The sequence below is a fragment of the Schistocerca piceifrons genome, chromosome 4 (assembly GCF_021461385.2).
Source record: "Schistocerca piceifrons isolate TAMUIC-IGC-003096 chromosome 4, iqSchPice1.1, whole genome shotgun sequence".
Classification (NCBI taxonomy): domain Eukaryota; kingdom Metazoa; phylum Arthropoda; class Insecta; order Orthoptera; family Acrididae; genus Schistocerca; species Schistocerca piceifrons.
The window spans coordinates 63,670,665-63,694,235 of NC_060141.1; the positions used below are offsets into that span (position 1 = coordinate 63,670,665).

General features: G+C 41.8%; 1 protein-coding gene across 1 annotated transcript in view; it reads left to right on the plus strand.

Moving 5' to 3' along the window:
- The window catches only part of LOC124794906 (cactin), a 177,036-nt gene that overhangs the window by 24,816 nt on the left and 128,649 nt on the right, over window positions 1–23,571 (plus strand). The window contains exons 2-4 of the mRNA XM_047258608.1: window positions 12,890–13,093; window positions 15,477–15,906; window positions 23,299–23,473. Of these exons, the coding sequence (XP_047114564.1) occupies window positions 12,890–13,093; window positions 15,477–15,906; window positions 23,299–23,473 (809 nt within the window). The remainder of the gene's footprint in view (window positions 1–12,889; window positions 13,094–15,476; window positions 15,907–23,298; window positions 23,474–23,571) is intronic.

Consider the following 23,571-nt stretch of genomic DNA (forward strand, 5'->3'; position numbering starts at 1 on the left):
ACTTCGTTGATGCCGTGGAATCAACGATTTAAAAAAAGTGTTGCAAATGTTGCCGTATGGCAACGCACGGCGCTAATGGGTTAAAGAAGTTTCCCACTTTGTCTAACTGTGGTGAAATTACATTAGGTGTTTGACAGGGTTTGATCATGGGTCCCCTTCTGTTCTTGATATATGTGAATGACCTCCCTTCTTGTTTGAAACAAGAAGCTAAACTGACACTGTTTGTTGATGATACAAGCATCATTATTAATCTTGTAAAAGAAACTCCAATAGAAAATTATCCGAATAAAGTCTTTGGAAAAGCTATTGATTGGTTTTCTGCTAATGGGCTTGCTCTGAACTTTGAAACAACACAGTACATCCAATTTTCTACTGCAAGGTGTACAGTTCCCTCAATAAAAATAACACATCAACAAAAGTCAGTAGCCAGGATAGAGCATACCAAGTTTTTGGGTGTACATATAGATGAGAATCTGAATTGGAAAATTCATGTTTTGGATCTCCTAAAGCAACTAGGTCCAGCAACTTTTGCAATCAGAATAATTACTAATTTTGAGGATACAGAAATTTGCAAGCTAACCTACTTTGCCATACAAAATAATATTTTGGAATAACTCAACACTTAGGCAAAAAGTATTCATTGCTCAAAAGAAAGCGTTAGAAAAATGTGTGGGGCTCATAGTCGCACATCTTGTAGGCATCTGTTTAATAGGTTAGGAATTCTTACAACAGCCTCACACTACATTTACTCAGTAATGAAATTTGTTCTCAACGACATTAACCAGTTCACTGACATTCATGATTATAATACCAGAAGAAAGAAAGGCTTACACTATCCTCTACTTAACCTGTATGTGGCACGGAAAGGGGTAAAATATGCTCCTGTAAAACTTTTCAATAAATTACCAGATGAAGAAAAATGTCTGACAGCCATCAGTAATAGTGTTGAAAATAAATTGAAATCACATCTCCTTGACAACTCCTCCTGTACCATAGGTGAATTCTTGAATAGGAATAAATAAATTTATAGCTATAATATATGCATTTTGTGCCATTTAAGGGATTGGGGTAAGTAATAAATATTAAAAAAAAAAAAAAAAAAAAAACCACCTTGATTCATGTGTGCATCTTGTTTGCACTTGACATGTTCCACATCATAATGGTTTCTGTGAAACTGGTAAGTGGAACACAACTAACTAACTGTGCATCCATTTTTCATCTTATGAGTGAAGATCAAAATATCTGTGAATTTCACAACGCGGCAACTATGTCGTGTAATTTCATTTAGGTGATGGGGGTGGAGGGACCCAGGCCCCATGGATTCTCCCCCCCCCCCCCCCCCCCCCCCGCCTCCCCCCCTTTGGGTACAGCCTCACCCCTCGGGGCCCACTCATGTACACCTCAGTGGTGCATCCCTCAGCCACTGCTTCGTCTTGACCTATCACAAGGCCCGAAAGACTGGGTTCATCCCGAGGCCTTTCTCCACCAATTTTGCTCCCACCTTGGCACATTCTGGGGTTCAGAAGTAGTCATGTAGGCTTTGCTTATATTCATGCAGGGCATACTGAACTGTGCTTCTTGCTGGATGGCTGTAGTATTTTCGCTGCGAAGTCGGTAGCCGTCTCGTGTGCTCTTGAGCATATCCATTCCTGCACCTATGAGTCCTTTCTCATCTGCAGTGACTCATTGAGCAGTTTGCAAGCACTTGATCAGTGTTGCCCTCACCATCCCTTGGTCATGGCTATACAGGATTCCCTATATGCCCTTGACCATTGTGGATACTCAGTGGACTTTGGCTGGATCCCAAGCCACATTGGGATTCTGGGGAATGAACTTGGTGATAGGCTGACCAAACTAGCTACCAGCAAGCTGACTCTTGAGATTTGTATTCTGGAAACAGACCTCTGATCAGTATTACGCCATCAAGATTTAGGGATCTAGAATGCAGAATGGCTCATTCTGATTTCACACAACAAACTATGGGTGAAAAAGGAGTTTCCCTCCCACCTCTATCACATACAATGCACCTAGCTTTTTGCTTTTACTAACTTCTGCACGATGTTTTAGCAGTAAACGCTGTCTTGCATATTACCCTCTCTTCCACCTTTAAACTCTCATGTTTTCAAATCTTGTTCAGCTCAGCCCCTGACAATCAGCCTTTCCTTCTAATCCCGTGCGGTAAGTCTCCCCTGACCAAGAGCTCTGGGCAACTTTTCTGAACTTGACACCTTTTCCTAGATCTCACCAGTCCTTTTCCTTTACTCCTGTTGCCACAGCTTGTATTTCAGAAGTGTAGCAAAGAAAAAAAATCCATGGTATCATGGTGGCCTTTTAAGACAACCTTTATGTAATTATAAGTAATCCACAAAAATACCAAATACTGTCGGCTTCAGTGCTCAAAATACAGTTCTCTATTTTTTAACTTTCACTAGGTACCTCTAGTCTGTTTATGCACCTGTGTCTATGATAATGTGAGAAGTGCAAGGTATATTTCACACCAGTCTATTTCAACTGATAATAATGGTATTTACGTGTTGCTTTGGCTGTTTATTTTTCATGCAGTAATATTAATAGCCATATAGTCATATCCTGCTATAAACAATGATGATAATGACAGCAACAGCAGGAAGGTAGAATTGGTATCAATGACATTTCATTTTTTGTGTGTTTCAGTTTGTTTCCTCCTGTGGAATCCAGAGGCCTCAGTTTGATTTGTATGTGCATGTTAGTGATTGTGCTAAACTTATAGGTCTAAATACTAAATGCTGTGGATATGTTAGTGAAGAATTATGCCCACTACAACAGAGCACATGATTTAGGAGTTTTGAAATACCAAACAATAATGTAAAGGGCAAATTAGTTCTGATAGCGTCTTGGGCAAAATTGTAAATGGGTAAAACTAATGATTTTGAACATCAGTGGCACTGGAGTTAAATGGTAATATTCATATTATTGCTGATGATTTATGAGCACAAGGCCATGGTCCAAGGGATAATTCTCTGCCTAATGCTTTGTCTTCCAGTACTGGAGACATCATCAAAGGCTTGAATGATTCAGAAAGCAGTTACAGACTCCAACAATCTTAGCAAGCCGTAGTGTTTGTATGTATACACACAACAGTTGGTTTGTGCTGTCATCAGGCCACTGCCTAAGATCACGGGGCCGCGCCAACATCTGCTATGGAGCTTGTTGTGGGGAAGAGTTGGTGCTGTTTGTTTTATTTGACATTAATGTCCATAACTTGTCTAATTTAAATCCACCTTTTTCTTTTTTGTTGAAATTGTGTTTGTGCTTTCAACAGCAAAGGAGGAGGATTGAAACTAGACAAGCTGTGGTCCTTAATACTAAACAAAACAAGCAGTGCCAACTTTCCCCCACACCGAGCTCCATAGCATTTGTCAGCACAACTCTGTGATCTTAGGCAGTGGTCTGACAGTGTCACAAACCAACTGTTGTGTGGACACATACAAACAGTTCGGCTTGCTAAGATTGTTTGAGTCTGTAGCTGCTTTCTGGATCGTCAGAGCCATTGATGATGTCTCCAGCATTGCAAGACAAAACAGTAGGCTGAGAATTATGCCTTGAATTGCAGTGTTATGCCCGTAAATCAGATATCAGCAATAATACATGAAATCCTGTATTCCATGAGTAATGTGTGTATTTTTATATGAGAGTGCTGAATATTAGGTGATTATAAGTCTAATAAGATATTGGTACAGTGAAATCCTCCCTCTCTTTGTGATGTAAGTGGACCAAATAAGATGAATCTGTGGTTAACATCCTGACATGTATTTGGAAAGAGTCTGGTTGGAATCGATGTGTGACCCTTATGATTTGGGCTTTTCGTGGTTCCCCTGTCAATTGTTCATGGTCCTGTGATTAGCATGCTAATTCACGATCAGAAGCCCCGGGTTTGACCCCTGTCTAAGTTGGAAATTTTGTCCTTTGGGACTGTGTGTGTGTGTGTGTGTGTGTGTGTGTGTGTGTGTGTGTGTGTGTGTGTGTGTGTGTTTTGTTCTCTTTGTAATGTAATAAGACTTCCATCAGGCAACTGAACTCCCCAGAAGGGGATTCCTCACCAAAAATACCATAACCACATCCCATTTTTTCCCCTCATGGTTTCCCTAAATCACTATAGCCAAATTCTGGGATGGTTTCTCCAACAGGAACGTGGTCAGTTAAGTACTGTTTAGTGACAACAGGTCTCCAGCTGTGGCTACCTCCGTCTATTTTAGCCCTACCAAACTCTCACTATTTCTAGATATCAGATCTTTCTTATAATCAATCTTACTTTAACCAAAGGTGGGAGATGTTAACCATAGTTGGAAACTATGGCACCACCATTTAGGATAGGGAAAGTTAGTTTTGTGCAATATTCTGAGCACAAGTTACAGCCAGGTGCTGGCCAGATTGCAGTGGGTTACACATACCAGCAGTTGTGAAGGCAAATAGAGGCCACAGGGGCGTAGAACTGCCGGAGAAGGCACACCCAGCAGTTTGCATGGCGCAAGTCACAGGCAGAAGGGGGCCACTGGCCAACCTAATGTGGTAGGAGTACGTGACGCGAAGCGGCGCGCTTGGCAAAACAGAGGTACACAGCCGAGTATAGATAGGTGCCGTTTTCTAACGAGATTCATTCAAGTGTGGCAGTTCTCCTGGACGATGGGGCGTATCACACCACTGGGCTACATTCAGCAACAGATTGGGCGTCAGTGTTCCAGTCCACAGTGGGTCAGTGGTTTGTCCCTCTGAGGCCGATGCAGGGTCTGCAGCCAGCCAGTGGCGGGCCACTCTTCAGCTCACTACCGCAGGCAGTTGTCTCGGCTCCCGACTCACGCCGGAGACATCCTGAGGCGAGGGCCGCAAATTCGGACACCAGATCGCGGGCGCTTGTTGGCACTGCCACTTGGGCCACGCCGGCGAGGACACGTGACGCGAGCACTGTGCGGTTGTCAGATGGCCGTGTGGCGGCTCCCGGCAGAGCAGCGCAGAGACATCGAGGACGGTGGCCGCAGAGTCGGCTGTTGGCGCAGCCATCCTGACGTAATCAGAACTCTGCAGCTGGCCAAGGCTGGCACAACACAGCATTACATTGCACAGGCCGCTGGGGTGCTTCCTCAGCATTGTGGGGCCCAGTGATGCAGACCGAGGTGAACGAGGACACTGTAGTTCGAAACACTAAATAATTTGGAAAGTTCTCACCGAGTTTTATACGGCACCTCCTGGCATCAGTGACACTGATGCTCATACTAACAACAGTCCTAGTAGTTCAAATTTAGCCTAAATCAACTGAAACTGGTAATAACATTTAAATAAAAATATGATGTTCATAAAACACTTATTTATTTCCTCATTTCTCTCTCATGGATTTCTTGTTGCAAATTGGGGAACTGATAATATCGTAGTGAAGGCACTTTAAATTATTATACCACCATACTTTTCGTCATTATTGTCCAACCGTGTTCCATTTTGTCTCTAATGACATCAGTGTCAACAAGATATGAAGGTTTAAGTTTTCTTCCTTTTATAAGATAAATGGCTGCATGGAGGCTACAATCATAAGGTGACCAGTATCTTTGATTCTCACTCTGTTTCATTTCAGTCATAATCTACTTTTATAACTTATTATTTTCACAGTTCTCGTACAGCTGGTGGCTGTTAGCTTTTTCTGGAAATTCTCATGATTGCTTCCTATGCTTTTGTTGTGGATGTGTATCTATTGATGGAACTCAGAAGCTCTTGTCAAGACTTTCACCTACTCTCTTGTGTTATTCCCTTGACCCTGTCCTCACCATTTAAAAAGTTGCAAGATTCTCACCTCTAGGGCACTGATATAATCTTCACATAGACACTTCCTGTCCCTGATTGTGGAATGACACTCCTGTTCCTGATTGCAGAATGGCACTTGTTATTCCACCAAGGGAAGGTTGCTTCCTAGGTGTTCCTTTGAATTTGGGGTGGATGCATCAGTAGCTTGGTGAATTATGATGTAATGTGATCCACCCAGTCCTGGACACCTTCACACTCCTTGAAAACAGTTAATTGCCTGTAAAGCATCCAGCTAGCCTTTCTGAACAGCCATCTTGGCAGCTTCCTTTTGTGATCTGCTCAGCCTTGCAGATGGATACAGATAAGGTAGTGGTTGCTGCCATAAATTTGCCACACACTTCCCACAGAGCAGTGTCTGCAAGGGCCCTCAAGCAGCAGGAGAGGTCTTTATCTGTAGATAACCCTGTAGCGGTGCCAGAATGAGTAGCTTGACATATATTCATCAATATGACATCTGGGACAAGTGGTATTGAATACCTGTACTTCACTTTGCAAAATTTAAGTCCACTAAAAGCAGGGAGGGAAGGGGTAGTTAAGCAATAAACTGTGTGAGGACCTCCGTAGGCTTATGGGCTGGGAGATGCACAGAGCACACCATGAAATTTGACATGGCCATTATCCTAATAGTGACTACTTTTAGGTTTGTTATTAAGGGCACAGGTGAAGAGTGGAATGTGTACTGTTGCCAGTAAGGTTGTCAATGTTCCGGAGATGATAGCCTCCAAGTACAAGTGCATCAGTAGTTCTAAAATGAGTCTCTTGGAGACATGCAGTTTGGTCTGCCTTGTATGAGAAGTCTTTATTCCTCCAAATGGATCCTGCATCTATTCATAACATTGCCGAGACATTCCTCAGACACTGGCTGAATCATCTAAGACCATTATGACGGCTGAATCATCTAAGACCATTATGGCCAATTCTAGCCAGAATCCAGCTTTCCGTTGTTGTTGGGAGATCGAGAAGAGGGTAGTGTTGACTTCCGTTCCGCCAACATGGAGGAATACTACAAGCCTTTCTCTCTCTCTGGGCACTGAATTCCGCATTGTCAGTAGCTCATGGCACTGCACCAGGTTAGAACCTGATAACATGCAGCATGTTGAAACAGTTGAAACCACAGTCAGAGGAGGTCCTCCTTCAGCTCTTCAATGAATTTGTATGACAGGAGACTTTCCCAATTTGTGGAAAGAATCTATTTTTTTAAAACTAGGGAAGAATTGGAATCACCCCAATAGTTATCATAGTGCCAGTCTCACAAGTTGCATAGAAAAGACACTGGAGCATATATTCAACTGGCACCTAGTACAGGTCCTCAAAACCAGGTCACTACTCATTCGCTCTTTTTGTGGTTTCAGGAGGTATGACTCCACACTCAATAATCTGACACTGTTCGAAGCGATGATTCAACAAGCTTTCCCATGTAAGCAACTTGTTGTAAGTGTATTCTCTAATTTTGAAAAGGCCTACAATACTAGCTGGAGGCATAATATTTTGTTGCAGCTATACAAGTGGGGTTTCCTTACATATGTTCCCACATTCCTATAGTCCTTTCTATCACTAAGTTATTTTAGGTAAAGGTTCAGGAATGTCCTGCCTGACCGTTTTAAGCAAGAAGTGTCTTAAGTGTAACAGCATTTGCTATTGCAATCACATAAGGAGTCCTGTACAGTATTCTTTGTTTGTGTGTGACTTCTCCATTTTCTGCACCTCCTCAAACCTTGCAATGACTTCTCAGCTATTACAGTTGAAGCTTAGCCAGTTGGAGGACTGGACACACCACAGGGTTTTACTTGTGTTTGGAGAAAACTGTGTGTGTTGATTTTAGTCGCTCCCACTCTCTTTTTAATTTAGCTGTTTTAAAACTGGGGGATACTATTGTTACTTTTATGGAAAATATGAAATATCTAGGCTTGACTTGTGATGAGAGGCTAACGTGATTACCACACCTTAAAGAACTAAAACTGAGATGCCTCAAAGCTTTAAACATCCTTAAATGTGTCAGTCATAGGTCTTGAACAGTGCAAGCACCAGGCTGGAATATCAACATCAACAGTGCTAGGAAAAGAACATATTGTTCCTCACTGTATAGATGACCTGGTGAGTCGTAGACAGGCATAATGAAAAAGTGGCGTGCAGGGTCTAGATCGCAGTGTGATGTGACTGCTGGATGCAGTATCAGGAGATGGGGTGTGAGGAATAAAGCGAGGAATGGAAAATGAAACAAACAGGTAACAGGAAATAATGGGCAGGTGCATAGGCAGAGGGCGACACACAGTGATGGTGAGGGGACACGAAATGGGAGAGGTGATACGACAGAGGAGGCAGAAACTGTTGGGTGGAGGGTGTGGGGATGGTTGTTACCATAGGTTCAGGCCAGCATAATTTCTCTGTCCACGAAATTATCCTGACTTCAACTTATGGTAGTCTACTGACCCTTCACCCTCCACCCTAAAGTTTTTGCCCCCCATGTCTTATTACTTACTCCATTTTCATGTCTGCTCACCCTCATTGTGTGCCGCCTTTTGCCAGTGCACTCACCTGTCCTTTCCCTTTTCTTGCTTCTCTCCTTTCCCATCACTCCCAATTTCCCCCACCCTCTGATGCTGCACATGGCAGTCATGTCAGGCCACCATCTAGACCCTGCACACCACACCAGACGGCACTCGTCTCCCCACCCCTCCATCGCTGTTCACTCACAGTCACGTTCCAGTCAGAGCTGCCTGTGGTAGCGGTCATGTGTGCGTGAGGTGTGCTCGCTTATGTGAATGTGACAGTGTGTTTCTTTGCTGAAGTAGGCTTTGGCCGAAAGCTTTAATGTGTAACAGTCGTATTGTTATGCCTGTCTACAACTCGAAAGGGTCATCTTTACGGTGAGTAGTGATCTATCCTTTTGCTAACACTGTTGCTAGTCATAGGTCTTGGGGAGCCTACAGAGCATCTCTGCTCCAACTTTATAGAACCTTTGTGCCAACCCGGCTTGACTATGGATGCCAGGTTTATGGATCAACAAGGCCTTTGTACCTCAAAATTTTGGATGCAGTTCATCAGTAGGGTATTAGGCTGTCAGCAGGGGTTTATTGTATGAGTCAGTTGCTAGCTCTTATGACAAGGCTGGTGAATCTCCACTGTCTGCTCGATGTCTCCTCCTTGTGGTACACCAAGCATGCAGGGCTCTGTCTTTTGCAGAATTGCCAGCATCCATCTCCATTGCCCACCTGCCACTGAAATATTTGTTCCATAACCATCTGTGAGCAGTGAGGGCATTTGGTATCCATGCAAGGGAGAGCCTGGAGTTGTTACAAGTTTATGCCACTTGGTATCCCACTGACTACTAAAGAGTCCCAGCTTCCTTTTTGAAGTGACTGAATACAGGAAGGATTGTACTAGATATCATATTTTCACAATTAAATTTAATGAGATTTTAAATTATCTTCTAATTTTTGTTAACTGTTTACACAAATGGGTGTAAGCAGAGGGATTTTAGTGGTTGCTGCATTATGTTCCCCAACATTGTTCTTAGGATAGGACTTCAAGAGCAGTTCCCAGTTTATTGTTCATAATTGTTTGCTATCCTGTGGGCAATGAAGCACATGAGACTGCATTGTAGCAAGAAATTCCTCATCTGCTCAGATTCTGGAAATACCGTTCTTGCTGTTAGTCAGACGTACCCAGCAGATCAGATGATGCAAGAAGGATGCTCTCCTTCTCTTGCAGAGACAGGAAAAGAAATTTTCTGCTGGCTTCCAGGGCACATCTAGGGATCCATAGAAATGAACTCTAACTCTGTAATGGATCTTGCAAGGAGGCTTGCCTCCTTCCATCTTTTCCTTGCTGTTCTGTCCCCCTGCAGACTGTTACCACATACTTATTAGTGGGAGGCTCAGTGGCTGGAAGTAAGAAACAATAAGCTGCAGTTGGTGAAAACTCATTGTGTTCATGGCTTCTGACCACAATAAGCTGAAGAAGTAGCCCTTACAAGGCATAAGAGTGTGACACTGTCCAGTGACATATTGCTTTATCTTATACCGCTAGGAGCTGCCTTTGCATTACAGATGTGAAACGCAGCTGGCAGTACGACATTTGTTAACTGAATGTTTTATGTGATGACCTGAGGGCAGACTCGGGCCTCCCACAGGACTTGCTCTCTATTTTAAATGATAATGAGGCAAGTGTGGTTCATGTCTTAAGGTTTTGCGTGAAGTCAAGACTTCTTCCCAAAATTTTGGGTGTGATATTTTAATGTGTTGTAAAGTGGCTTGGTCAGCCGTTATTTCTAAGTAGTCACCCAGTCACAGTAATCTGGCCCTTTTTAACAGTACAGGTATTGATAAATTATCCTTGATGTTATCAAGTTATTGTAGTTTGCCTGATTTTTATGAAGGGTCTTTTATGGGTCTCACAATCTCAGGGTTGCATTTTCAATTTTTGTATGTATATACAACTTGGCTTTCATATTAATTATTTTTTTTTCATAGGTTTTCACCATCATCATCTGCCTTTAATTTATGCGAGGGTGTTTATGAGCTCACTGTTTAGTGCTCTAAACCACTAAACTAAACTAAAACTAAAACTATTTTTCATAGTTGTTTTCCTAAATGATACCAGTTTTGTATGTTCTGTAGTGTTGTGGAAGTTGAGTCACATCAATTTCGCTTTTCTTTACTTATACAGTTAAAACTTGGACTGTGCCATAGGTAATTGCATAAGAGTCTCTATTTCAACAAAAATGTAAATATTTTATGTGTTAAGGAGACCACTCACTGGTGGGCCGGGGGTTGTGTCGGGTGGGGTGGGTAGAGAGGGAGAAAGAGGTGGGAGGCAGGAAGAGGGGTTTGGGAGTAAGTAGCTACTGGCTTGGAGGGAGGCAGTGAGTTTGCTGGCTAGGAATGTGGGAGGGAGGGGTATGAGATGCCCAGGCTAGCCATGTGATGCATGAGTGTTGGAGGTGGTGGGGAGCAGTGAATGGTGAAGGTGATGGGGGGGGGGGTGAATTGGAAGAGGATGATAGGACAGAGGAAGGGGGAGCTGTTGGCTGGAGGGTATGGGGGCAATCAGTGAATGGAGATTGCGGCTAGAATGGTTCTGGGAGAGAAGGATATGTGACAAAGATGACTTCCATTTTGGAGGTATTACACTATCAAATTTCTTTGTCAAAGATTTGATCAAATATGTGATCAAATATTCCGTCAAATACATTTGACAAAGATCTTTGACGTAGCGCTAGAAGGGGTATTACACTGTCATCTATTTTTCGTCAAAGTTCAAGATGGCTGACAACAACAACTTGTTATTAACCACAGCAGTTGCATGTACCACAATTGCACTGTGTGCACATGCGGAGGAGAAGCGAGGGGGAAAAAAAGGAATCATACCTGGGTGAAGCCGTGGGTTTTACGACGACACGATAAAAGCATTCAACGTTACGTCAGCTTATAGTGGAGGAAGTAAGTCGTACAACAATTACTTAAGAATGGATGAGCATACATTTCTGTATGTGCTCAATGAAGTGTATCCTCATATCACAAAACACAATATTCACTTAAGAACTGCTCCATCTGCAGAAGACAGGCTCACTGTAACACTCCGATTCCTTACTACAGGAGAGGGTTAGTTTAGGTTAGGTTGTTAGGTTAGGTCAGGTCAGGCCAGGCCTCGTCTCCAATCGTAATCCATTTTTGTATTCAGTATGCCTCACGCTGTAAAATGTCTCATCACCTTCATACATCTCTATTAATTTTGTAGTTGTCGGCACACACCAATTGTATTTACAGGCAAAGTTCATAAAAACACTACAGACGACAGAATGCTAGCGCTCCATGTGGTAACATATCACATTGCAGTGAACAGAAGGCAAGTGACTTCTTTGATCAAATCTACAGCGAGGCTGTAGATTTGATTAAATATTGGACGACATTTGACAAAGTTCCCTATTACACCATCAAATTTCTTTGACAAAGATATTTGACAAAGAAATTTGAAAGTGTAATACCGGCCTTTGCACAGTTCAGAAAAGCTGGTGGAGTATGGAAGGATCCAGATGGCTTGTGCTGTGAAGTAGCCACTGAATTCTAGCATGTTGTGCTCAACTGCATGTTGTGCCACCAGTAGTCTTATTTGTTCCTGGCCACAGTTTGGTGCCGGCCGTTGATTCTAGTGGAAAACTGGTTGTCAAATTCGTATAAAAACCTGTGCAATGATTGCAGCAATGTTGGTACACGACATGGCTGCTTTCACAGGTGGCCTGTCCTCTGATGAGTTGGGATAAGCTCGTGGCTGGATGGGAGTAGGAAGTGTGGGGTGGTGGATTGGGCAGGTCTTGGCACCTGGGGCTTCTATGGGAATATGACAATTTTTGCCAAGGGATTGGCAGTGGGGAGTGGCTTAGGAATGGATTAGCATGTTGTGTAGAATGAGTGGGTGACAGAACACTACTTTAGGAGGGGTGGGAAGGATCTTGCGTAGTATGTCCCTCATTTCAGGGCACGCTGAGAGATAATCGAATCCCTGATGAAGGATATGGTTCTGTTGTTCCAGTCCAAGGTGATACTTGGTAATGAGGGAGGCTTTCCTTTGTAGCTGAAGCTTAGGCATGGTGTGTGAGTTTATGGCATGAGAGATCTGTTCGCAAACTATGTTTGGGAGTCTGTCTGTGAAGGCCCACATGAGACCTTCACTATATTAGACAAGAGGTTCTCGTCACTGTTAATGGGTGGCCAGGCTGTATGAGACGGATTTTTTGGGGGGTAGAAAGGGCAACAGCTGTTGGTGATTAGTTGGTTTAATAAGGACAGAGTTGTTGATGGAGCCATCAGAGAGGTGGAGGTCAACTTGCAGGATGGTGGCTTGGTGGGTTGAGGGCCAGGTGAAGGATACAGAAGAGAAGGAGTTGAGGTTGTGAAGGAATGAGGATAGGGTGTTTTGGCACTGAGTCCAAGGGTTTGTTTGAGTTCTGGATATTTTTATAATCCTTTTGGCCCACTAATTTTCATATTGAGACAGTTGTCGTCATTTTTTACATCTTGAAAATGTTTGTCTATTTATATGTAAATTTTTGTTTCTGCAGATCAACTAGCAGCACAAAAAAGGTGAACAGTGACTATGGCAAAATGTATGTGGACACCCCTAGGAGTACTGACGATGAACAGCAGAGAAGAAAGAAACAAAAAAAATGTACATCACCCGGCAAGAACCAGAAGAAGTCAAAGAAAAAACATAGTGATGAAAAGTCACGAAATAAACATAGGAAATCAAAACATAAAAGCAGGAAGTGAGAGCTCTGATTTAATACTTTATTTTGTTGTTTATTGTAAAATGAAGGAAGAACATCTCAACATTTAATGTTCATGGAAGATCTTGAGATAAAGGGATATGTCTGTAAGAATTCATTAGTCACATTATTTGCTCAGATTGTGTTGTGCTTTCGAGAATTTATTGCCTTAATTATTTATTATCCTTAGAGAGCTACTAGTCTTAATAATTTCTCTTTTCTCAACATTCACCTGTTCAGCCTGTAATATCAGCATGGTTTTCTTGGAAGATAATTGACATATCAAATTTCTTTCTCCTCAGTTGAGCTACTTGTGAGATAGTTCAGCTTAGAGTCAGTTCAACTTAGAGTCATGGTCAGAATTTAGACATACTATCACACATAGCTTCTGGATGTGTGTGAGAAATGTAATGTATAAAAATTACTATGTCATTGATATCTTTTTCTCGTATAAGTACTTTAAAAAGTATTTAAAATCGCTGTTCTGCTCAAATTACATTCAGATTCAGTTAATGCTGGTCATTATCCAAATCAGTTTTTAATACAAGCTCTGTCAGTGGGTGTATTGTTTCTTCTATTTTATTTTAAGAAGTAAACATGTACTTCAGGAAGATTATTTAAATAACAAGTGTCACTTTTATCTGTAGTTTGTTTTAACCATTTACTGATTAGTGTCTATTTTAGGAGTATCTTAAGTAAGAAAGTGCCATCCAATGTTATTCATATTTACAGCTCAGATGTCTCACCATACAGCTCAGATGTCTCACCATAAATTGATACGAAAGTAAAACCTACTTCCTTTGATGAATCACATCACAGCAGCCTCCATCAGGTGGATCAGTTTTGAGAGTGAACCTTTTTGTCTGTGTGATTTACCACTGCATTCATGTCCAGCAATTACCACCATTTTAATTCCAACAATATGTTTTTTATTACCTTTACTCAGCCAAATTGTTGAAAGATAATTTTCAGCAAACAGATCTATTCAAAATCCATCTCATCTTGGGATTTGCACTGCAGGGAGATACAGCAATCTGAAATTTTGCATACCCCATGTATACCGTCGTGCTGTAACCCAGTCAGATGTTACATTTGTTTGAGATTTTGCTCATTTTGCACGCACAGTCCGTGTTTCTTTTCATGTGCCCTAGTTGTTATGATTTTTGAGCACCAACACAGCGTATAGCACCAGCAAAGTGTGTCAACATGTATTTCACAGTGTGACTGGTACAACTTGTCCCTGATGGTGCTACTGTTTCAGATGTGTGGAAGCAACTGCTCCTCCAAAGCAAGTGATAAGAAATGTAGTTGACAGGTGTAAAGTGTACTTACAATACATGAACCTCTGTTATAGAGTATTCATGGGAAGTAGTATGTGTTGTTACCTCATTGTGCAACCACTAAAATCAGTCGCAGAGACCTCCTTAGATGCCAGTGACAGTGATTTACCACTGCATTCATGTCCAGCAATTACCACCATTTTAATTCCAACAATATGTTTTTTATTACCTTTACTCAGCCAAATTGTTGAAAGATAATTTTCAGCAAACAGATCTATTCAAAATCCATCTCATCTTGGGATTTGCACTGCAGGGAGATACAGCAATCTGAAATTTTGCATACCCCATGTATACCGTCGTGCTGTAACCCAGTCAGATGTTACATTTGTTTGAGATTTTGCTCATTTTGCACGCACAGTCCGTGTTTCTTTTCATGTGCCCTAGTTGTTATGATTTTTGAGCACCAACACAGCGTATAGCACCAGCAAAGTGTGTCAACATGTATTTCACAGTGTGACTGCTACAACTTGTCCCTGATGGTGCTACTGTTTCAGATGTGTGGAAGCAACTGCTCCTCCAAAGCAAGTGATAAGAAATGTAGTTGACAGGTGTAAAGTGTACTCGCAGAGACCTCCTTAGATGCCAGTGACAGTGGCTTGCTGCTAACTTCATTAAATTTATTGATAATGAAAAGGAGAAATGAATGACAGTGCTGAAGGAAAAGGTGACGGAACTTCCAAGCAAAATATTAAAGTTGAGTAAGGTGATGGTGTGGAAGAACTCAAAATCACAAAGAGTGGAACTGGAGAACCTACCCCAGAGAAAATAAATATCCTGTTCACAATACCGATAAATACACTAATCTCTGCAATGTGTTGGAAGGTACAAGCAGTGATCAGAGTACTTATTGAAAAGACCACATTGTCTTCTTCACAATAGCACCTCCCTTGGTTTCCATGTCCTGAGTACCACACCACTAACCTGTTTTTGTGGTTTTGAAGTTATTGTGGCAAGTTGCAAAAAGGATTTATGTTGGACATTAACTATAATAGCCAGTCCACTTATTAACTACATATTATTGATCATCCTATATTACCTTCCAGGGCATCATCATCATCATCATCATCAACAGAATCATCATCTGAAGAAAACTCAACTGAGTCATCAGATTCTGATTCTTCCTCACGTTCTGTTAAACTCCTACAGAAACTGAAGGAGGAGAGATTACGGCAAGCAGAAGAAAGGAGAAGACAGAAAGAATTGATTAAAGCAACTGAAACTCCAGAGGAAAAGCGCTTGCGGCGCCTGTTGAAGAAGGAAGCGAAAGAGCGCAAACGGAAGGAAAGAATGGGTTGGGATAATGATTATCTTCATTATACAAACACAGACAATCCTTTTGGTGATGCGAACTTGTTAGCAACATTTGTTTGGTCAAAAAAATTGGATAAGGATGGACTGACGGGACTGAGCAGAGAAGAGTTAGAAATTCGTAATCGACAGAAGCAAGAGGAAAACAGAAGAGAACTAGAAAAGGTAGTTTCTCATGCATCTCAATGTTTTGTGATGTTATATCCTGAACCAGGTGTCATACATTGATATATAATTTTGCAACAATATGAAAATGATAGTGTGAATATTCATGTGTTTTCTACTTTGGAAGAAGGACCTTGTCTGAAACCTTAATTATGTTAGCAGTCCTTTTCATTGTGTCTGTCTGTGACTCAGCAGCTCCTCTATGTGATGACTAACAATCTATCCTTTCCTTATTGTTGTTATTGTATCCTGGACGTCCCACTGTTTGATATAATTTTGCAAGTGCATTCAGTGTATGTGTGGATGCTGTCTGCAATCTGTGTTGCAAATAGAGGTGATACTAAAGAAGTCTTAAATTAAAGTGTCATGCCAAGTGCTAAAGTCTTACTGCATGAACAATGAAAATGTAATAAGCGATAACATTTTTTCCTTTCATCATTTTGTGTATGTGCAGGGGCAGAGGGGGGGGGGGGGGGTCAGTGAGAAATTTTTTTGTGAAGGTTTGAAATTATTTGTATGCTGTCAGTTATGCAGCCTCAAAACAAACATGCAATTTCTATCTACATGTATTATTGTGTTAAACCCTTTTTTGTCTGACAAAAAAAGGAGTGAAACAAAACAAAACACCATGAGGTGGTGGGTGTGTGACGTTCTTTCAATGATTACAGTCTTGAATCAAATTTACAAAGCATCTGGCAGTTTGTGCCCACTTATCAGTATGATACTGCACCTCTTTGGCTTGAATGGATGCATTGATTCAGTTGGGAAGTATGTCATAAAGACATTGCATCCTTCCCTATGGCAAGCTGGTTCACAATTTTTGTATCGGCTCATCGATATCCTGGATACCGGAACTGTGACAGAGTTGACATCTGAGCTTGTTTCACACATGTTCCATCACAATTAGATCTAGGGATCTTGATGGCCACGGGAGTACCTCAACATCACACTAACAATTCATAGAGACATGAACCATATGTGGATGAATACTGTTGTGTTAAAGAATGGCACTGCTTTGCCTCTCCAGAACATTGGAAGAATGAGACCTCTTCTAGGTCACTGCCATATAGTGGTTTGGACGCAGCCATTTGCATTTTGATGTTAATAGCAGCCTACATATGGATGGTAACACCCTAGCCCAGCTGCTGTTAGTCTCTGAACAATGGTGTAGGATGACACAGAATGTGGCAAGGATTCCAGTCTTGTTCTTGAATGGCAGATGTGTATATGAAGAAGTTACTATGTGTGTGGTGCACAATATGCTGATCCTCCCTTGTTGTGCTCAGACACGAGCCTCACACTCTCTTGCAGTAAACGTCGGGCCAATGTCACATCAAATGTCCCACAAATCTGGATATTGCACGAAACACTAGCAGAATTGAGACCTACAATAAGGCTCACTTTCAAACTCTGTCTGGTACTGATAACATTGTCTCATATGAGTATGCAGCAGCTTCACGTCCTTCACATTGATCATTCAACATCTGATGTTGTTCATCCCGCTTATAAGCCAAACCTGATAACAGCACGAACCAGAAACAGCACAAACGCACTTTCATGGCCTTTACACCAGTCTCAGAGAACAGCAACTCGAGTCATTCATGTATGCATGAATGGTGTGTAAGTTTACTAAGGTATATTGACATCCAGCCATGTCTACTGACTGCAGCACGTTTATTGTCAGGCTGTGTGTGTGTGGGGGGGGGGGGGTAGGCACACATTCGTTTATGTGTCTTGTTCCTTTAATGTGTATGTAACTGCAGAATTTAACCGTGAAAAACATTTTCGAGGAGAGATCCCCAGCCCCAGCGGTGGTGTAGACTTTATGTAACTAAATGTACGGTGATGTGGGTAAGATCCAAGGTATCACACCCTGCAGCCATTCTGCCTGGTGGGCCCTCATTTGTGAGTTATTGGGGGGTGGGGAATCGGAATTTTGTGTGACACTCAGAAACGTACCAAAAGCTATATTACATAGTCTGGTGGTGGGATGTGATGGATAGGATAATAACTTCAGATGCAAGAGGCTGTGGGTTTGAATCACGTCAGGTGCAGTATTTTTTAAATAATTTTGATTTTCGTTCCTTTGTCACATCATTTTAATCACAATATAAATTTCTTCATTTGCTCTCATTTTCTTTCCTATCATTCTTTTCCCACTTAAAATCTTTGTTAATTTGTTTTCAATCAATTTTATGTATTAACTTCAATTTAATTTCCTTCAATTTGTCATTGTTTTTTCGTCAAGGTTGTTGTGATCATCATATCTGTTTCTCATTTTGCTCGATTTGTTTTACTTCTCTGCAGTCATTACCCTTGCTTCCTGTAGTGGTCGTTCGCTTCCGCAACTGCCGATTTCTCCACCTGTCCCAAGCTGCAATGCTGCTTATATTCGGTAATCCAATTGTTGTTCGATATTCTAGTCATTCCGACAGAAACTTTTCCACATGTGCAGGATATGCCATATATTCCCAGCATTGCAAGTGGGTCCCATTAGTCCTTTGCTGATCTGAGGTGCTCTTTGACCTTCTTTGTCACTTTATAAATAGTCTTTACACCTGTTTGTGTAATATATGGCCATTTCTGCCCATCATCCTGGGAATATATGGCAGAAACGCTATATCCGGCATTTCTTCTTTTGACGAGTCACTTTGCGATTGTTAGATTTGGTGACACTTATCCAGGTGTTGCATGTCATGTTTGAGATGCTGCAGCTCACATATTCATCTTGTGTATGTTGCAAGTGTTTCAGTCATCCCTCTCTTCTGGCTTGGGTGTTGATTTTACAGTTTATGCAGGTACTGGTCTGTTTGTTAGTTTTCAGTTCACACCGTGTCCCAGATTCTCACCATTCCTTGTAACCAGCACATCTTGAAAGGATAGTGTCGGTCTTTTTTTACCACCATAGCAAATTTTATGTTGGCATGGAGACAGTTCAGATGTTTTAGTAAGTCACTGAGCTATTCCTCATTATGTGTTCATAAAACAAAGATGTCATTGAAGTATCTGTAACACAGTTTAGCCCAGCTACAGTGTTTTGAAATGTTTCATGAAGAAGTTGGCCATCACTGTACTAAGTAGACTACCCGTGATGATGGCTTTCACCTGTTCATAAAAGTTGTAACTCCATGTTTAATAGCTTGTGGTGAGGCATGCAGGAAAGAGCTCGATGGTTTCATGCGGGAAAATGGTACTGATATGGTCCAGAGACTCATTGAGTAACACTTTGGTAAACTAAGAAACAATGTCAAAGATGACCAAGATGTTCTTTGGTCCAAGTTTTAATTTCTTCAGCTTTTCAATGAAATTTCCATAGTCCCTTATGCATGCATTGGACTTTCCCCACATGTAACTGAAGGAGAGAGACAATGTGTTTCACCAGTTTATAAGTTGGTGAGCCAGAAGTGCATAACATTGCTCTTAGTGGATCCTTATGCATTTTTGGCAATCCATACTGCCAAGGTGGTAGGACTTCTGTGTTGGGCAGGTTCCTCTGTACGTCCATCATGAGAGAAGACACCTTGATTGACTGATTCATATTCTTTGTGATCCTCTGTGTCAGATCTGCTCTTTGTTTTCAATAGTCATCTTATCTAATAGGTCCCAAATCTTCTGTTCATAATCTTCACTCTTCATTACATTGGTCGCATTTCCCTTATTGGCAGCTATTACCAGTATGTTCTCTGTCAGCATTAAGGCTGTTACTAACTTGCAACTCTTCTTTCCCCAGGTTACAACCAGGGGTTTTACTCAGTATTCTGGTAGTTCAGAGCGAATTTATTCAGCTTTTTCACAAGGAAGGGTATAAATGGCCATTTTGATGTTAGAAATGACATCCTCCTCAGGTATAGTTTTGGTGATGATAGCAAAGTTCCCTCCTTTTTTGAAGGAAAGGCTGTTCCTCAGTAGCCAGTTGTCATTCACTGAGGTTCCTCTTTGTCTCCAACTTGTATATCTGCTTTGATTACTGTGTGTGACTTCTTGGGCAACACCTTGTTGGATCTGCTTCCTGCATCTTGGAAACTTCTTCTCTGTTGCTCAGTGCAGCAGTTGCCTGTTCCTGTGAGTGATGCTGTTGATCTTATCCCAGTTTTCTTCAAGCATGCTGCCACTTAGCTGATAGAAAATGTCCAAAAACTACTCATCTGTTCTTGCCAGGTCTCTTGCATGAATTCACTTTTGGAGAGAAGATCGTTCCAGTCTGTCAATGACATGATGTGCTTGGGTGGTGGTGATTAGGCATTTACTTTTCAGGAACTTTGCTGTGGTCCCTTTATTCCCGCACCACGACAGAAAGGTAAGAGGGGATAGCAAATGTACTTTTTTCTTCCACTGTTGGCCAAGGTGTTGGTACAGTCTACAAATCTCCTCCCCATAGACGTGTAATAGAAAATTGTTAAAGCTTTCATGTCAACTTGTTAACAATTGCCCATTAGTTTCTGTCTTGGATTCTTTGGCCAGAGTTAGTTTGAACATTTTTCTGAAATTTTGCCAGCATGAGTGGCTGCCGCTATAAAAGCTTCACCCTCCAGTACTGGTGGTAGACTGGAGTCAAGCTAGTGGCCACAGGTTATATGTACCTGGCGTCCCAACAACCTAGGGTTTTTCCATGGTCATTACCACTGTGATTCTTCCCTTGCTACATTCAGCAGTTGTTCACTGCAATATGGGAATCCAGGATCCATTCACATTGACAATAACTTCAATAAGAAAAGGGGAAACCTCAAGGTGAACATATTCTGGATTCCCATTCGCAATGAATAACCACTGCCGGTAGCAAGAGGAGAAGCACAGTGGTAATGACCATGGAAAAGTTGTTGGACACTGGCATACCAGGTTTGTATAATCTGCAGCCATGAGCTCGACTCCAGTGTGTCATCGGCAATGGAGGCTGGAGCTTTGACAATGCCAGCCACTTGTGCTGGCAAAACTCAGAAAAATCCCGAAGAAAACGTCATCTGAAGAACCTGTGACAGAAGCCAACACTCAGTTTGCCAATTTCTGTGATACAAAAATGCAAGGAAATTCTAACCTTGAGGAAACTTCACAGATTTTGTCATGCAGAACAGGACTTAAGACATTACAGAGAAACTACACACATCAAAAAAAGTTTTGCATCACACTGCTTCCCAGAACCCCTGAGGATAGATGTTGACTGAGGATGTTGTTTCACAGACACAGTCCCTTTGACTGTTCAGAGTTGTCACTAAACCCACCCAAAGATGTAAACAGCCTTGCACGAGTAGCGCATATCAGATGGAGGGGGTCTGACAGTCCCTGATCAGTTCCAGTCATTCCACCAGGAAGGAGGTACACGGCTTGTGTTGTCTGTAGTTCAACCTCGCCTAGACGGTCAGTCTGTGGTTCGATCGCCTGTGCATTGTTACCTTGTTCCAGGAAGGCATCTCAACAAGGGAAGTGTCCAGGTGTCTCGGAATGAACCAAAGCGATGTTGTTCGGACATGAGAATATACAGAGAGACAGGAACTGTTGATGACATGCCGCTCTCAGGCCGCCCAAAGGCTACTATTGCAGTAGATGACTGCTACCTACAGATTATGGCTCAGAGGAACCCTGACAGCAATGCCACCATGTTAAATAATGTTTTTCGTCCAACCACAAGATGTCGTGTGAGGCCTCAAACTGTGTGCAATATGCTAAATGATGTGCAACGTTACTCCTGAGGTCCATGGCGAGGTCCTTCTTTGCGACCACGACACCATGCAGCGCGGTAGAGATGGGCCCAACAACGTGCCGAATGGACCGCTCAGGATTGGCATCACGTTCTCTTCATTGATGAGTGTCGCATATGCCTTCAACCAGACAATCATCAGAGACCTGTTTGGAGGCAACCCGGTCAGGCTGAATGCCTTAGACACATTGTTCAGCGAGTGCAGCAAGGTGGAGGTTCCCTGCTGTTTTGGGGTGGCATTATGTGGGGCCGACATACACCGCTGGTGGTCATGGAAGACACCATAACGGCTGTGTGACACATGAATACCATCCTCCGACAGATAGTGCAATCATATCGGCAGCATATTGGTGAGGCATTCACTCCCCCATCATGCACATTTTGTGAATGACTTCCTTTAGGATAACGACTTTGCTCGACCAGAGTAGCCAGCATGTTCTCCAGACATGAACTGTATCGAACATGCCTGGGATAGATTGAAAAGGGCTGATAAGGAAAACGTGACCCACCAACCACTCTGAGGCATCTACGCCGAATCGCCATTGAGGAGTGGAACAATCTGGACCAACAGTGCCTTGATGAACTTGTGGATAGTGAGCCATGACGAATACAGACATGCATCAGTGCAAGAGGAAGTGCTACTGGGTATTAGAGGTACTGGCGTGTACAGCAGTCTGGACCATCACCTCTGAAGGTCTCGCTGTATGGTGGTAAAACATGCAATGTGTGGTTTTCATGAGCAATAAAAAGGGCAGGAACGATGTTTATGTTGATTGCTATTCCAGTTTTCTGTACAGGTTCCAGAACTCGCGGAACTAAGGTGATGCAAAACTTTTTTTTTATGTGTGTACTAGAAAAATTGTTTTATATGTGGAACTTAGTTTTCAAATGTACCAGAAAGAATAAGTGCCATGTACAAATGAGATGGCATAATTTTGAAAACAGCAGATTACTTAAGGTTTTTTTAGTGAAAGAATGTTGTGTCTGAAATAAAGCAGCCAGTGATTATTTAGACTTTATGACGATTCAAACATTTTCATCAGTGAATAAATGTTAAATTGCCTGAGGAGTGTTCTCAGATGAAGGTACCAGTCAGTGTTAAGTTGTACTATATAGGGCATTGGCATATAGACATGTAATTTGTGACAGCGCTCCACTTGTCAGTATGCTGGAGTATATACTATTGCTGTCTCCCCTCCATGTTTCTCGAGTGTAAAGATAATATTACTGCTTACCTGGCTGGGTCATTTTTCTCTGCGCCAGGTGGTACCCTAGGCAAATATGTGTGTATATAGCTGCATAACTTCTACAATACTTACACAATAACATGCACTGTTATCAAAAAGTACAGTGTTTTAAAATCTGTTATGGTTGATAAAAATATCTTGATTTATATAAACAGGATTCCAGCTTATCATTAACAATCCAAAAACGTTCAGCACATAAAGATTTCAGTCTACTACACTTATCTGAGGACATCATTTATCAGATATTATCATCAATAGAATGAGCTTACAAATGTCCAACTATTAATAGGAATTCTGACGGAATATTTATGAACTCACTTTTTAATGGTACAGTGAAATGTTCATCATGAATTTATCATAAGTTATCCTCGTTTATTTTGATGTATCCAGAATTATAAACTAACATATCAATATTTAGTTTATATTTGTTTTGAAGTGTTTTTTTTTCTTCAGGTAAAAAAACGCCGTTTGGAACGGGAACTTGAACGCCAACAACGTGAGGAAGAAATGTCAATGATGCAGCGGTCAAAGGAAGCTGCCCAGTTTCAGGAATGGGAAAGACAAGAAGACCAATTTCACCTCGAACAAGCACGTCTGCGTTCACGTATTCGCATCCAAGATGGCCGGGGTATGATCCATGAGTCATTGTGACTTTTTATCTCTAATATGAATATTAGTGATGGCATAGTTGTTATTATGAGCAATTTAACTTTACTTTCCTGCACT